Here is a 14,959-nt window from a genome sequence, read left to right as displayed (position 1 = left end):
TAACGCTTCTGGCAGCTAATGCAGGAACTGGAACACGTTAAGTTCCATCCTCACACAAGGAAGAACATTACTCAGAGTGACAGGCACTGGAACAGGTTGCCCAGAGAGGTTGTGGAGTGTCCTCTGGAGATATTGAAGACCTACCTGGATGCTTTCCTGTATGACCTACTGTAGAGAGCCTGACTGAGCAAGGGAGTTGGACTCAATGATCTCTAGAGGTCCCTTCCAACCCCTACAATTCTGTGATTGTGTGATTCTGTGAATTCAGTTAGCAGATTGAGATTTTTAAGTGCACACTGGAAATTCAACAGCAGGATACAGAACTCCTGCGCTTTTTGCATAACTGGAAACAAATCCATTGTGTTATTACTTTAAGATTCAAGTCTTCAGCCACTTTAGTTCGTGTGTTTTGATGTTCGTTGCTGCCCACTGCCTTATGAAGTCATACTTCATGTTCACGAAGGCCGTTCTGTGCGTCTGGGCCAGGCTTCGAGCTCGTCTCTAGTGGCACTACTTCCAAGCTGGGCTCCTGCAATTCAAGGTCTGGCTTCTGCGGACTGCAATCAGGGTTGGTCTCATTCTGAGAAGTACTTAAACCTTTGCTACTGCTCCTTGTGGAAGAACTGCGCTTGGAGGAAATGAAGAGCAGTGGGCGTAGAGACCGGCTGCTCCTTGCTCTGGAGCTCAGGTTGGCTCTCAGAAACTTCTCTTTGTTGGCATGCTCTATTGTCAGGTGGCAGCGGAGGACCTGCAGAAACACGCTGCGGAACTGCTGAGAAGAGATATTGTACAGCAGGGGGTTCACCACAGAACTGAGGTAGAAGAAAATGTCAGCGATGGGAAGAAGAATGATGTACGCCCTGAAGTAGGGGACAGTCCAGTCCTGCTTTGGCTTAGCAGCAGCCATGATCCTTCTTATCTGGTTTGGCATCCAGCATATTGCCAGGGTTGCAACAATCAGTCCTATGAACAAAAAGAGGGAGAAGTGTGAATACTTGGGTGGGGGGGAACAAAAGGTATTTAGTACCAGTTCTGCACTTATTTGTTAGGAAACAGTACCAAGTTTTTCAGTGTTTTGCTTAACAGCTTTTTCTGCCAACAGCCTTTTTTGTTTGTTTTAGTAACTGTTACAAAGTCATTGCAGCATATGCTATGACAAAAGACTGCACAGTGCTTGGATAGTGGTCCTTTGTACCTACTGCCATTTAGTTATTTATTTTCAATGTTCTTTCCTCGATACCTGTATCTTTGGAAGGAATGGATACTTGGTTTGGTCTGCGTTCTTACACTTCTTACATTTTCCCCTTTCCTTTGGAAAAACAAACAGAATAAATAGAACCTATAGCCATATAAGATCAGGCAATACCCAGAAGAGATCTGATTCTTGTTTGTACTTGACAAAAAAAAAAAAGCAAAAACTGTATGCATAATAATATATTTGGTGTTATTTTTGGTAAATTTCCTCTTACAGAAGATATTTTTAAGTAAAATGTGTATGGATCTTTTTATGGTAATTAAGATACGTTGGACTTTCTTAAAAATTGAATTCCAGTGGAATTAAATAATGAATGTAAATGAGAAAAACCCAAGCCTAGTCACAGAAGTGTAAGCGGTTTCAGATTATAAATTATGCTCAAAAATGCGGTATCTGACCATTTTGTATTTACATGTAGATATAAATACATGTTGCTGCATCACTAATGGCATTACAAAGGGAGTGACTTCAGCGCTGGGTGTCTGAGAGCTCCGCTGCGGAGGCCAGGCGTGCTGCAGAGCTGCTGCAGCCATGTCAGCCTCGGAGCTGCGACCCTGGAGGAACGGGTCGGTGCCGTGATCGAGCTCTGCTCCGGAGCAGGAGGCCGAGCAGGGAGCGTGCTGCAGTGCTCGCCCGCACGGCCGCTTCTGACATGGGTGTGTGCTGGGTGTCCTGACACTTGACTTAAAATGCAAAGGATTCAGAATAATTCCTCTTCGGCGCTTCCCCCTGAAGCTTTACTTCTGAAACAAAACCCGATCACAAGTTTACTGCTTCCACTTTGTTTTTCTCTTTGCAGGAAACGTGCCTTATCTGAATGCTTAAGAAGGAGTGGAAGCTGCAGGTTGGCTTCCCTGCTGCAGGTGCACAAAGTAGTAGAGAGTATCTCGGTGGTGAATGGTTTACGCTTTTGTAGGCACTTGTTATATTGTTTATCTCCTCCAGCGTCTTGCCTCCTTTCCCAACAGAAGCACAGAAACATTTTAATTCTTACCTGTCTAGAATGTCATTAAACAGATCCCTAGGAACACAATTCTGAAATACTGTATTAGGCACTTGTCTTACTGGTGAGAAGACATGAATGTAAGGGCAAAGGAGGACAGAAAAGAGAAGCAGTTTTTTTCATCACTTCGAAACTGCCAGGACTTAGGACAGGTTGTGTCCTGGTTCTCTCCACCACCACCGCTTCGATCAAAGAAAAGGCATGAAACATCAGTTTAAAAAAAAAAAAAATTTATTTTCTTAATGAAAGCCATAGTTACTTTGAAAAAAACCCACAAAACCAAATATATGACCTCACTGAATGACAGATCCCAGATAAAGGTCATCTTTTTGATCGTTTGCTCCCAGAATCACTTAATGTCACCGTGCTTTTGATGGAGAAGTAGCTGAAAAACACAGCCATAGCGTAACAGATGTGGGGCAGGGAGAAGGCGGGGCAGCTTGTTCTCAGTCGGTAGTGACAAATGCTCTCTTGCTATTTCTGACTCCCCTGGCACCCCCAGCTGTGGGGCTCTGCTCTCATCCCTGTTCTTAGCAATGCTGTGCCCCCTCTGCTTGGCTGTCTCACTCTTCTCTGACTTCTTGCCTCATTTTTTTTCAGTTCCTGCAGCATCTCTGCCATCAGTTAATCTGTTTATTATCTTCTTGTCTTCAGTGCATTTTTCTCTGCTGTCTGAACAAATACAGGGACAGCGGTCCTGGCACGGGCCAGCAGAAAACAAGAAGCCCTGAGCAGTGACTGCACTGAGCGTTTTCTCCTGTGCAGCTTAAAAATGGGCAAGAATTTTACAGACCTTGATTTGTGGTCTTTGTGCTTGCCAGGTGATATCTTTCAAGGGAAAAGAAAATAAGTTCTATTGTGTAAATTTTTTTGTTGCTATTTAGACAAAGGATATTTCATCACGCTGATTAATAGTTCCCTAAATTGTGACTGATGCTGTGAAAAGCTGTCAGCAAACAGTGCGTGCAAACTCAAACGCAGTGCATTGGCAAGTCTCATTTCTCACCTGTATCTGAATTCTTTGTCATTGACTTTTCCTTTCAGTCCAGCCTGCCAAATGCCCGAGCTTCCCCCTTATATCTTTCAGACTTTTGTTCTGGCGATCGAATATTTTGCTGTGTGTACAGCGAGTGAAAAATGGGCCACTGGTGCCCTTGCACGGTGCAGCGAAGCTCCAGCTGTGGGAAGGAGAAGTCTGTAAAACCCATCCCTTGCCAGGAACAAGTAATGGTGAATTTTTACACCAGGAAAAAAAACAAACGTGTATTGCTTCAGACGAGCTGCACCGTGTAAATAAACTTGCTGGCAAATTCCCATTATTTTTTCCAGCTGTTCGTACTTGAAAGTATGAAGAAGTAAGCCCAAGTGCACTGAAAGAAAAGCTTTACGTTCAGACCTTAGCATAGTAAACATTGTGACTGAATTATTGCTGCAATCAAGTTGAACTCGTACACAGGCTGTATAGATTTTAGTCTTGCAATGTAATGAGCAGAAGGTGCTGAAACCACTTTGTCTCAGCTTGACTGTACATCAGAGTGCATCTTGTATCGGTACGTGTGCATTTTCCCCCAGAAGCTGCTGTGCACTAGGAATTAAACTCCTCAGCTCAACTTCCCCTTCCACCCCTTCTCATTAAAGTGAAAACAACTCCTGCATCCATATTTTCTTCCTCTTTCCTGACTTTGTGTTGAAATGACAGGCTAGGTGAGAGCACACATTGCCCCTGGAGAAATGTTTATATACAAAGTAATGTGTTCAAACGACCTCCACCCCTTGTGCCTGAAATTTCCAGCACACATTTGAATCACTCCATTTAATCTTCAGAAGGCACCAGACCGTGCCTGCAGAAGCCAGGAGCCCCGGTGTTACCTGGTGACTGTGTAAGTGACGGCATCTCCACCTTTAAGTCAGTGTTTGAGCTTCCAATTCATGCAACGTTGATGCTGATATTCCAGTGTACCAGCAACTACAGCAAGCAGACATGAAAAGATGCTTGGCTAAAACCGCTAACACAGCTAAGCCAAAGACACAGAACGCCACATTCAATTAATAGTTTAGTCTAAACAGAAAAATAAGACAAACTCTCTTTTAAAGCATACAAATTCAACAATTTAAGTTTGGGAATTGTTATTGTAACTTCCCAAAAGTGGATCTTAGAGTATTAATTCTTAATACGTGACAAAGGACTATTTAAGTAGTAAAATAAACGTAGCGCTAAGTGCCAATAATAAATAAGCATCGCTGGCACAGCACAGGAGCTTGGCAGCCATCTCTCCCTTAGCAATACTTTTTATTGCTCAGAACATTCCTCTGGGCCATAGGGGACTGAATAAAATTCATTATGAACTTCATTGGGAAGGATTTTAAACGCATGCAGACGTCTGGTAGGATAAAGAGGGCTTCCTTCCACATTTTGCTTGTCCTTCTATTGAACTATTTTTTTTTGTCTTTTTTGCACCTGAGCGCTTAAATCTGTGTAACAGAGGTTTATAATCCCACATTTTCCCTCTATCCTGGCCACTGGCAGCCAACCCACAGACCTTGGAGTTGTCTACAAACACTGTCACTAGCAAACGCCAGCAGCATCCTTCATCTGGCTGCCATGGGCCATTACCCGATGCTGGGGGGGTGACCCCTGCTTGCTCCTGTCCGCCCACAAGGCCCAGCAGTGCCCGCCCACTGCTGCTCCACGCACAGAGCTCGGGTCGGAGCTGGGTTAAGCCTCAAACTTTGGTTTTCTGTCATTTAATTAATAGCACAATGGAGGGTTCTTAACATCTGCTTGTAAACTGACATTTAAATGGCAACTGCCAGTGGAATAGAAGCATATGGTTGCTGAGTTATGACTCGAGTGCAGGCAGTGAGGCACTTGCTTCACGGGGAGCTTGTTGTTTCAGCACTCGTGTCATGCTCACATACTTGGCCCCTTTAAACTCAAAGGTGCAGCACGGCATGAACGCCTCACACCTTGGTCACAGCATCTTCCCACTGCAGGTACCAGCTTCCAAGAGATGAGAATACTGGGCCCGTCCCTCACTAGTAAGCTCACCATCACCGTGCCACGCTAAGCACAAAGAAAGCTCTTGTTCCCGATGGGATTCTGCTAAGCACCGCTCTGAAAACCCGACCACTCACCTCAATGCTCGGGGTGGTTGGAAGCTCGGTCACTACCAAACTCCAGAGAAGAAAAGCAGAGATTCAGCTACCAGCTGAGAATGTCACTTTCAGCAGGTGGGTTTAGAGGGGACAGAAGCCATTCCTCTGCACCCCGCGGCGGTCGCTGAGATGCACCCCAACGCAGCTCCATGCAGCGCTGCCTCCCAGCTGCTGCTCACCCGCTGCTGCAGTTGGCTGCATGTGACACGCTACCACCACACGCTGCGTGCCTACTGACGACAGCCACTTCAATGTCAACGTGGAAACAGCTGGCACTGCGGCTGCCACAGCTCTGCCTCATCCCCGCAGCAAGGAAGCTGCCCCATCCAGGTGCTGCCCAAATATACCACCACTGGCCACGGTGGTAACAAAAACCCCCAAATACCATTTCAGCCGCACTCAGACACAGTGCCCCACGGACAGGCACGAGCTCGACCCGAGGGGCAGAGCCACTCAGCGGAGCACCCCATTACACTCTAAGAGCAGCGATTCCCTGCAGCCCTCAGGTTGTCAGCTTGTGCCCCACGCTCCGCATCTGTGAGCGGATCTGGCTCAATTGCAGAGGCACCGAGCAGGCAGGCTATAAAACAAAGGTGGCTCTGCTGCCCTTTCTGTCAGTGACAGGTCACATCACCCAGAAATCAATTGCTCAGCCCTGCGCCCAGTGCCACAACCATCAATAAGGGATTTGCTTGAGTGGGGCCTGTGCTGCATTCCATGTGCGGGATAAAGCATTAGACGAAGATTAAAAGAGGAAAAGAACATTAATATAAACCTCCCTCGCTCACACACATGCAAGTTTCCTTGCTGAAGGACAAACATCACAGTAAAAGTAAGCACATATTGATGGATGTTGAGGTGAATATAAAAATGTATTAACCTGAGAGATAAATATTGACACTGCTTTGTCTGTGTCAATATTTAGTTCAAGGGACAATAAATTTTGATATTCACCGAAGCGAGTCGATACATGCATTGCTACATACATTTTGTATGAGCCCAAATTATTCACCAACTCTGCTCCTTCCATCCTCAACTCGCGGATTGGTGATTTGCCTTTCAGAAGTGCTTCCCTGCGAGGGAGGGTGGTAACACACCAAGCATCCCCCTCCAGCAGCAACTACAGGGTGTGCTTTGAGATGGTACAGCCAGCGTAAAGCTCCCGGGGGTAAGGCTGGGAACGCAAGGAGTGCGGCAGAGGCTGCAGACAAACCTCCATGCACCCAAGGAGCAGCTCTGGCAAACAACGCCCTGCCCTTCTCAGCACGGGTTGGCGCTGGTCAGCAACCAGCTGGCTTTGTGAATGCAGCTGGGGAGAGTTAACCTGTGGCCACATAGCTGGAAACCACATCTGGGGGCAGCTCCCGTATCAGGCTGGGATTCCTGCAGCCTGCACAGGGACCTGGCACCACCCCGTGCTCGCTGCGCTCAACCCAGGCTCACAGGTGACTTACGACAGACACGTCTCGTTGGTACACACATCAGGACAGTGCTGTCTCACAAGAAGGTGCAGGGCACCGACAAAGCAGCAAGCTGCCTCTTGGTGCAAGAAATGATAAAAGAACTGCAAAGTTACAATAAAGAGGTTGCTGTGGAGCACAGAGTTGTCTTTCTCCCAACTGAAGACACCGTAAACGGTCTCTCTAGATCACACATGCCAAAGCAACGCACGCATCCTTCCTGTAAATGGCATTTCCTTCCTCAAAACAGCACCATGTCCATTGCCGAGTGGTGTCAGCCCAGGGAATTTATTTTTATCTCTGTAAAAGCTTCCACTGAGAGCAGGAGCTGTCAGGAGCACTGAGAAGAACACGGCACAAGTGTGAACCTCCTGCAGCTGCTTTTGATACATGATCTCACAGGTGACTGCGTGCTGGTGTAAACCTCTCCGAGCTGCAGGAGGTGTCGGCAGAGTCATACAACCACGGAATCATTAAGGCTGGAAAAGACCATTGAGTTCATCCAGCCCAACTGCTGACCCACCCCCACCATGCCCACCAACCATGGCCCTCAGTGCCACACCTCCACGGTTCTTGAACGCCTCCAGGGACGGTGACTCCACCACCTCCCTGGGCAGCCTGTGCCAATGCCTCACCACTCTTTCTGAGAATAACTTTTTTGCTAATATCCAACCTGCACCTCCCCTGAGGTTGCTTGTCAGGGCACCTGGGTAACATTTCAGACTCCCCCAGACACCCATAGGGGCTACGAGCATCTCGAGTTGTCAGGGGAACACAGATATAATTAGTCAGGACACAAGTGTTAACAGTTCCACTTCTTCGCAATTTAAAATAGCTCACAGTTATCTTCAGTTCTTAGCAAGGTCAAGTTGTGCTTCTCAAATATTTCTAAACAGCGACATTTCTCAGTGCAAACACCGGTAAGGAGCTACAAACACTGCAGGAAATCGCACGACCGAGGCGCTGCCTCGCTGCCCGAATGTGAGCAGTGACTGCAGTGGTGGTGTGTGCTCGCAAGGCACCTGCTCACTGCTCACACGTCACTGGAGGAAATCCTGTTCATGTTAATCCACAAAGACGATGACAGTACCACAGCATTCCACAGCGATAGCTGCACCTCCCCACGTGGGCTCCTGCCTGGAGGCAGCCGTTATTTCTTCTTTACGCAAAGATCTGTATTTCAAATATGAGTTTACCTTGCACCTTGGCTTCAATATTCCAACCACAAGGGCACTGGCAATGGGAGGACTGTGGGTGCGCTTCCCTTTGCGTGATGGGCAAACAAGTGACAGCAAACTTGTGGCATTTGCAGCAGCGATCCACTCTGCTTCCTTGAGGTGCCCACCTGGTGCGGTGCATCACTAACAGCCCCAGCACCCCGCGCCAGCTTTCAAGCCCTTCGTTTCCATTCACTCTGATGCTTCCCCCGTCGAAACACGGCATTTAAATCAGGGCTACTTTAGCGGAAAGACGATCAAGAATATCGTGGAAATAGACACAAAATCACCGCCCAAAGACATGCCGTGGCACAATAAATAGACTTTCAATTGCTCATCTTTCAGACTTTCAGCATTCCAGCTGTCAGAAAAGACATGCTTGTTGGAAATGGTTATTTCCGCATTGAGAAAATATTTTTAAAAAATGCTAATAGGGACACAAATGTGTAGAAGGCAATGGGCTTCGTTTTTATTGATGTTTCTCCCTTGCAAAACACATTTTTGCCATGGTTGCTTTGATTTCCTTTTAGAAACACTGAAGTCTTGTTTTTCTTTCTACATTGGCAAAACAATGGAAAAATACATTTTCCATATAAATCTCATTTAAATTCAGTGTTCTAACTAGCAAACACAATTTGGAATTGAGAGCTTTTTTGTTTTTACATTACAAACCCAGCCATCGCAACGTTAAACAGCTCATCTATTGCAGTTCAGCGGGAGGAATCATTGAACAAATCCACCGCAGAATACAAATACAGAAACACAACAGCAGCTCAGCGGATACGTGTGGTACCGTGAGCTCCGCGGAGACGGAGCTGAGCATTATACGGAACCAACCACCCTAAGGGGAACCAGCAAAGCTCTTCCTAAAGCAGAGTGGTGCTACCAAGCTCCAAGTCAGACCGCTGTACCAAAAGCCTCAGATGAAGAAAACTTGCATCATAGCTAGTGTGATGTAAATGGAATTACTGATGCACAAATGGCAGGAAGATGAGGACCGCCAGCTGCTTTGAAGACCAAATGCGATTGGGGTTTATGTGCAGCAGCCCATGTGAGAAGAGAAACCAAGGCAAATGGCCACAGAAATTACATCTCCAAATCTGCACTAAAGCCCACAGCGGGATCTGCATGCAGGGAGCAGGCACACCGACAGCCTTCCCTTTCTGATGGCAGCGAGTGTGTTTCTGCTCTGAACAGATTCCTTTCCAGAAGGAAGACGATAAACAAACGTGGTCTGAGCAGCAGCCGAAGTTCCACCTGTGCCCAGCACCCACCTATCTGAAGGTCTGAGGAAGAGCACAATCTGCACAAGAGCTGCCAAAGTTTTCTTGCCTGGAAACTGTGTCGTGAGAAATGGAGAGAGAGACTTCAGGGTGCGAGGCCGCTGTTTTTTGGAAGGAGCAGGGACAGCGGGCACTTGGGCTCCCCAGCTCCGTGCGCTCACGGTGGCCGTCCCCAAGGTACAGATGGATAAAGCTCCAATTCCATCCTGACCCCTGGAAGCGCGTCCTGGCCGGGGTGCTAGCAGAGGGCACAGAAGGCAGCCATGGCACAGGCAGGCAGTTCCAGCTTTAAGCCAGGCCTGCCCTTGGGTAATTCCAGTCAGAGCTGTGGGTGGCGGTGAAGGCAGCAAATATCCCAGCTGTGCCCCGCTGCTCCCCAGCCTCCCGCAGCAGCACGGCCCTCCTCCCTGCCAGCACCTGCCCTTCCCTTGGTATGCATCTCAGCACCATCTCACCACCACCTTGCAGCAGCCTAATTCAAAGCCCGAGACCCAAAGCCTCCCCACGCTAGGAGAGACGGCAAAGGTGCTGTGCAAGGTGGTGTGTGGACAGACAGACATCCGGCCACGGACCCACAGGGGCACTGCTCAGCCTGGGGCCGTGCTGCATGCTCAGAGCAGCACGGGGCTGCAGAAGGAGCGCCCCGCTGGGCAGGCAGCTGCGGGCACACGTGTGAGTGCGGGCTCCATCCTGCTCCTCAGTGCTCACTGAAGGTATCAGCTCATTTGCCTGAATTTGAAGTAAACTCCCTTATAATGATTTTTAACTTATGAAAACAGTCCTGTTCCTTTCTTTACCCGAGCCCCACAGGGTACATTTTTTCAAAATGGGATGATTTTTGGGGCACAGTGAAGAAGTAGGGGATTTTAACAAGGACTAAGCCTGCCCTATACTGAGATACAGAACACTTTTCCAGCCCGATGCAGCAGGCGCCAGCTTTGAGCACGTGGGACCACAATGATGGAGCAAAGGCTTTTACAATTACCCTCCCACATGTAATAAATACATGACTGTGAAAGACAGATGACCAAATATCAGCATTCGCAGCAAGTGTAAGCACTGAGGGACTTCCCTATGCAACTTGAATTCAACTGCTGCTCCTCGGTTTGAGCCATACTGCAACAGAAATAAATGCTGCTATATAGCTTCAGCCATTGCTCTGCCCTGTTACGGCAGCCAGGAGCCTCTCGTCTCCCATCCCTGTTCCAGAGCTGTGACATAACGTTTCCTACCCAGACCTACCAGCTCAGCCATCCTGGAAGAGATTTTCAGATTCCTTCTTCTAGAGCTTTGTATGGTTTTCACCAACTAAAGAGTGAAGCTCTCACTCCCCAGAGCTGATAGAAAGAAATAGTCAAGAGTTAGAGACTGAAACAAAAAGTCTACACCACCTCCTCCTCTGGCAATAAACTTCTGGTCAGCAGTAACCATGGAGCAGAGGACAAGCAGCTCTCTTGGAGCAAACACTCCTGAAGGATGGGGACCTGGTGCCACCATGGCCCCAGCAGCTGCCACTACAAAGCCAGCCTGCCCCTGGGCACGTGGGGCAGCCAGCCTCTGGTGGCAAAGCCCACGCAGCACAGCCAGGCAGGAGATCTGCCTGGGGGCACGGGCAGGAGCCTTGGTCTCCTGCCCTTATGCAGCTGGAAGCACTGGGTCTCCTAAGTCTCTGCCACACGCTCCATCTGCAGTGAGAACCTTCCGTCTGCAGCATCTCCCTAGCACCCGGAGACATCTTCAGAAAGGGATATTTCTCCCCTGCTGCTTTCCATTTACCCAAGTTAGCTTTATTGGACACAAAAAAAAGACACCTGCGGAGGCGGAAACTAATTCCAGTTAGGTAGAAACGATCACGCGCATCGGTAAACAACAGGCAACAGCGCAGAGCAGGACCGGCTCTGAGGGGGCTGCAGCACAACACAGGAATTGCACCGCTGCCGCCGTAGGGTTGGGTGCCGACCGCAGCCCAAGATGGGTTTAATCAGCAGCTGATCACGAAGTCTAAAATTACTCGCTTTTTACCTTCTGATAACAGGAAAATGGTTTCATTTCTTACTCGTGCAGCCATGTCTCTACAACACGCTGCATTACTGCTTAAATTCCGTGCGCAGTCAATCACATTACTACGCCCTACAGGAGGTTTTCGATAAGTCCTTAAACCTGAGCACACAGCGTAGAAAGCCATCGCAGGGTACCAAGAAGGCTCATGCTTAATTTTACATTCGTTATTTGCCCAAAATAGTGGTTGTTCTGCACTCAGCCTCATACTTGTAATAAAACCCCACTCAGCTGCTCATATACTAAAGAAACATTTCATGACTGAATAATGTGCCAATTGAAAAGCAATCTCGCTAAGCTACAGGAAACCTCTCGAGTTGCCAGTCTGAGCAAAATGAAGCCTCGACAAAAGGAACCGCTCGGAAACTAAATGAAAATTTAGCAAATTGATCCGAACAAGACAATCTTAGGCACAATGCTATGTTTTCAGCAACAAGAGAGAAGCCTGCTAGAGATCGCCTTTGGAAAAAAAAAAAAAAAAATCACGCCAATAAATCAACAAGACGGAGTTATTGTTTGTTTGCTCATTTTTCTAAAGCAAGATATTTCACTTTATAATGGGAGCGCGGGTAACTGCGGAAGGAAGACAACGGGCACCCAGAAATTGGACGCTTTCTCAAAAGCGTGTTCTTCCTTTAATTTTCAGTGCACGTTCTGCTACACACGGCACCTCGGGAGCCCCTCAGCAGGGCAGCTGCTCCCATCGGTGCAGGCCTGGCCCGGGCCCTGGGCAGCCCATGTCCTTGCCTGGTCCCCATGGCACCATCACAAGGCTCTTGTAACAAGAGGAGCAGCAGTACGACTCCAAAGGACACTTGACCCATCCAACACTTCCAGAGAAAAAAATTTGCATTGTACATGCAGATGGAACAAGGGATTTTTTTTTTTTTTTTCTCATTAAGTGATATTTAAATATGCAGCCTGCGTGCCGCTCTCCCACTCTACTTGAATTAGTGATTTACACTGACAGCTTACTTTTAGTTCCACACCTGGAAAGGAGAGATAAATCAAACCATAAGCTGGCGACAACAGTCTCTAAATCGAGAGCACTTTACCCCACAGCTCCTCGGAGACTGTCAAGCTGGCACTGCCTTACAGCAGGTCTGGCACAACCGTGAGTTAAGGACAGAGCCAAACTGCCCGGGTGCCTGTGCTAGCAAAAGAGAAAGAAGAAAGAAAGAAGTAAGAAAAAAGCACTGCCTTGTTTCAGGAACAAATGAGCGTCAGCAGCCTGTTCTCAGGAGCACGGAGTGCACCTTGCAGTGCAGTTTGCCACGAGCTGCAGGCACCTCTGCAACACGCAAAGCCCAGGAGATGGGGACGGGAATGGGGACCGAGAGCCTCCCATGAGCCAGCACAGCTCGGAGCTGGAACGTGAGCTGGGAGAAAAGGAAAACAGAAAAGCCCTGGGGCCAGGAAACAGAAGGGCGGCACAGAGAGCCCCGGCACAGTGGTGGAGCTGGAGTCCTGACTGCTGATCTGACGTGGGGCTGTGCCCCACCACGCAGTGCCCCCGCCCCAGGCAGCAGACTGCTGCCTCACAGCGCCTTGTCTGGGAGCTCTGATGGGTTCTTGGAGCGCTTGCCAGCTCCAGCAGCTCTTTAACGCTGCCGTGCTCTGGGGCAAAGTGTCCAAATAAATACACAGAAGCGCGCTCAAGCCAGAAAGCCTTCCAAGAAACCCACAGACTTCTCTTCCCCGCTCAGTGCGGACCCAAGCAGCTCACAATTTGGGATTTGGGATTTGCATTGGGTTCATGAATGTGGGGTGTTAGCAGCCAAGAAAAAAAACCACACACACACAAAGTTCAAGCTCTTCTCTCTTGAAGCTAATGGAGAAAGCTCTCTTAATATTGCATGTAGAAATGCCTGATAGTTGTAAATAACTTTTTCTGTGTTTAGCTCATATATAATGAAACAGCAGCGAGCAAATGCAGTTCACTACTCAACGGAAGAGGATGCTCCAGCAAATGCATCTTTAAGCTCATGTGCAAGTCACTGCCTGAGTAATGGATGTCAGTGACAAGACACGAGTGTGACACAGCACCTATCTGCACGCCCTGCAGCTCCACAAACAGAACAGGAGGCTGCTGCCACAGCCAAGGGGCAAGTTCCAGCTCTCACCGAATGGAAATGCAAAAAACTAAGTTCACTTTGGCTTAGGAAAACAAGGCCAGAGATGGCACACGGCCACGCTGCATGGTTTAGTTACTGGTTTAAGGGGCTGCTGCACGGTGCCAAAGCCACGCAGGATGGGCAGCTCCATGGATCAGCAGAGCACCACAGCCCTTGTGACACCAGCCTCTGCTGAAATAGGAAGACTCCCAGCACTAAAACCTGTCCTGGGCACCCCAGAGAAAGCCATTCCCTGCAGCAAAGCATCACACAGCGCAGCCCTGGATCTGCAGGTGAAGCCCTTCCTCCCCACCTGCAGCGCTGCCGCAGCCCATTCTCATAGCTGACACATTCTCACCATGCTGACACACTTCATCTCAAAAACAAAACCCAAACCTGAAACCTCGCCCATCAGGAAAAAACTCTCCAACTCAAAGAAGAAGGTCACCACGCTTGTTAAATACTTTACCAACGACAATTAAACGACTTGAAAACAAAGTAAGTGACAGGTATATTTTTTCAAGATCACTGATCTTTCAACTAGGGGGAAAATATCCCAGCTTTAATTGCACAAAGCTGCATATCACACTTCCCTCTCCCGAGATTTCATTACAGGCCTGAAACCAGAGAACTGTACTGCCAGCTCTTGCCTGCTCTTCCAGCTATTTCTGGTTTTTAATAATTATTCATTAATTGCACACTATGATAAGATCCTTGCTGTTTTGAAACATTTTCCCTCTGGCCCCCATACTATTAAAGACCCTGATTGCCTGCCAACAGCGTAAAATTAAAAATCAAAGCACTACCTCTGAAAGGTTTAATATGTGCCACACTGAAAGAGTTTCTACAGCTTACAGCCATGTAATTGCATCACCGGCTAACTGCACAATCTCTCTCAGCGTTTGAAATGTTTTCCTTTGAAACCCCAGCCAGCTGAGAGCCGAGGTTTTGTTTAACGCCCCAATTTACTCCCCATGCACACCAGCGCGCTGCACGGCTCCTGTGTCCTCCCCTGCTGCTTCCCTGCCTCCCAGGGCTGGCACTGGGGCCACCTTCCCTCATGGGTCTCTTCCTGCAAAGGGATGAACTTTCCATACTTCACCAGCGGCCACACCAAGGAGTGGGCACACCCCATCCCTGGGGCGCAAACCAAGCTCCAAGCAAGCAGCAACGCACAGCTGTGGCCTTTCACTGACTGGGCTGAGCCCTCCATGTTATTTCAACTACAGCTCTGATTTCCAGATCCTATTTCTTCAGCTCAAGGGTCACAGAGACCAGAGGTCGCCTGCGACCAACCTGGGGCACACATCCTTACCACGGGGCAGCATGAAGGAACGTGTGCAACTGAGTTGATCAGAGCTGGTTAGACAAAGAGAGGCATGGAGATGTGTCCTGCGTCGATGGAGGTGCAGT

At 48.4% G+C, this 14,959-nt stretch overlaps 1 protein-coding gene across 1 annotated transcript in view; it reads right to left on the bottom strand.

Annotated features, from left to right (window-relative positions):
• GPR39 (G protein-coupled receptor 39) overlaps positions 412–14,959 on the bottom strand; it is a 64,787-nt gene continuing 50,239 nt past the window's right edge. The window contains exon 2 of the mRNA XM_021397956.1: positions 412–963. Coding sequence (XP_021253631.1) covers positions 443–963 — 521 coding nt within the window. The 3' untranslated portion in view covers positions 412–442. The remainder of the gene's footprint in view (positions 964–14,959) is intronic.

This window comes from Numida meleagris, chromosome 5 (assembly GCF_002078875.1).
Source record: "Numida meleagris isolate 19003 breed g44 Domestic line chromosome 5, NumMel1.0, whole genome shotgun sequence".
Classification (NCBI taxonomy): domain Eukaryota; kingdom Metazoa; phylum Chordata; class Aves; order Galliformes; family Numididae; genus Numida; species Numida meleagris.
Note: the sequence above shows the minus strand (reverse complement) of the source record. Positions and strands in the feature narration are given on the sequence as shown.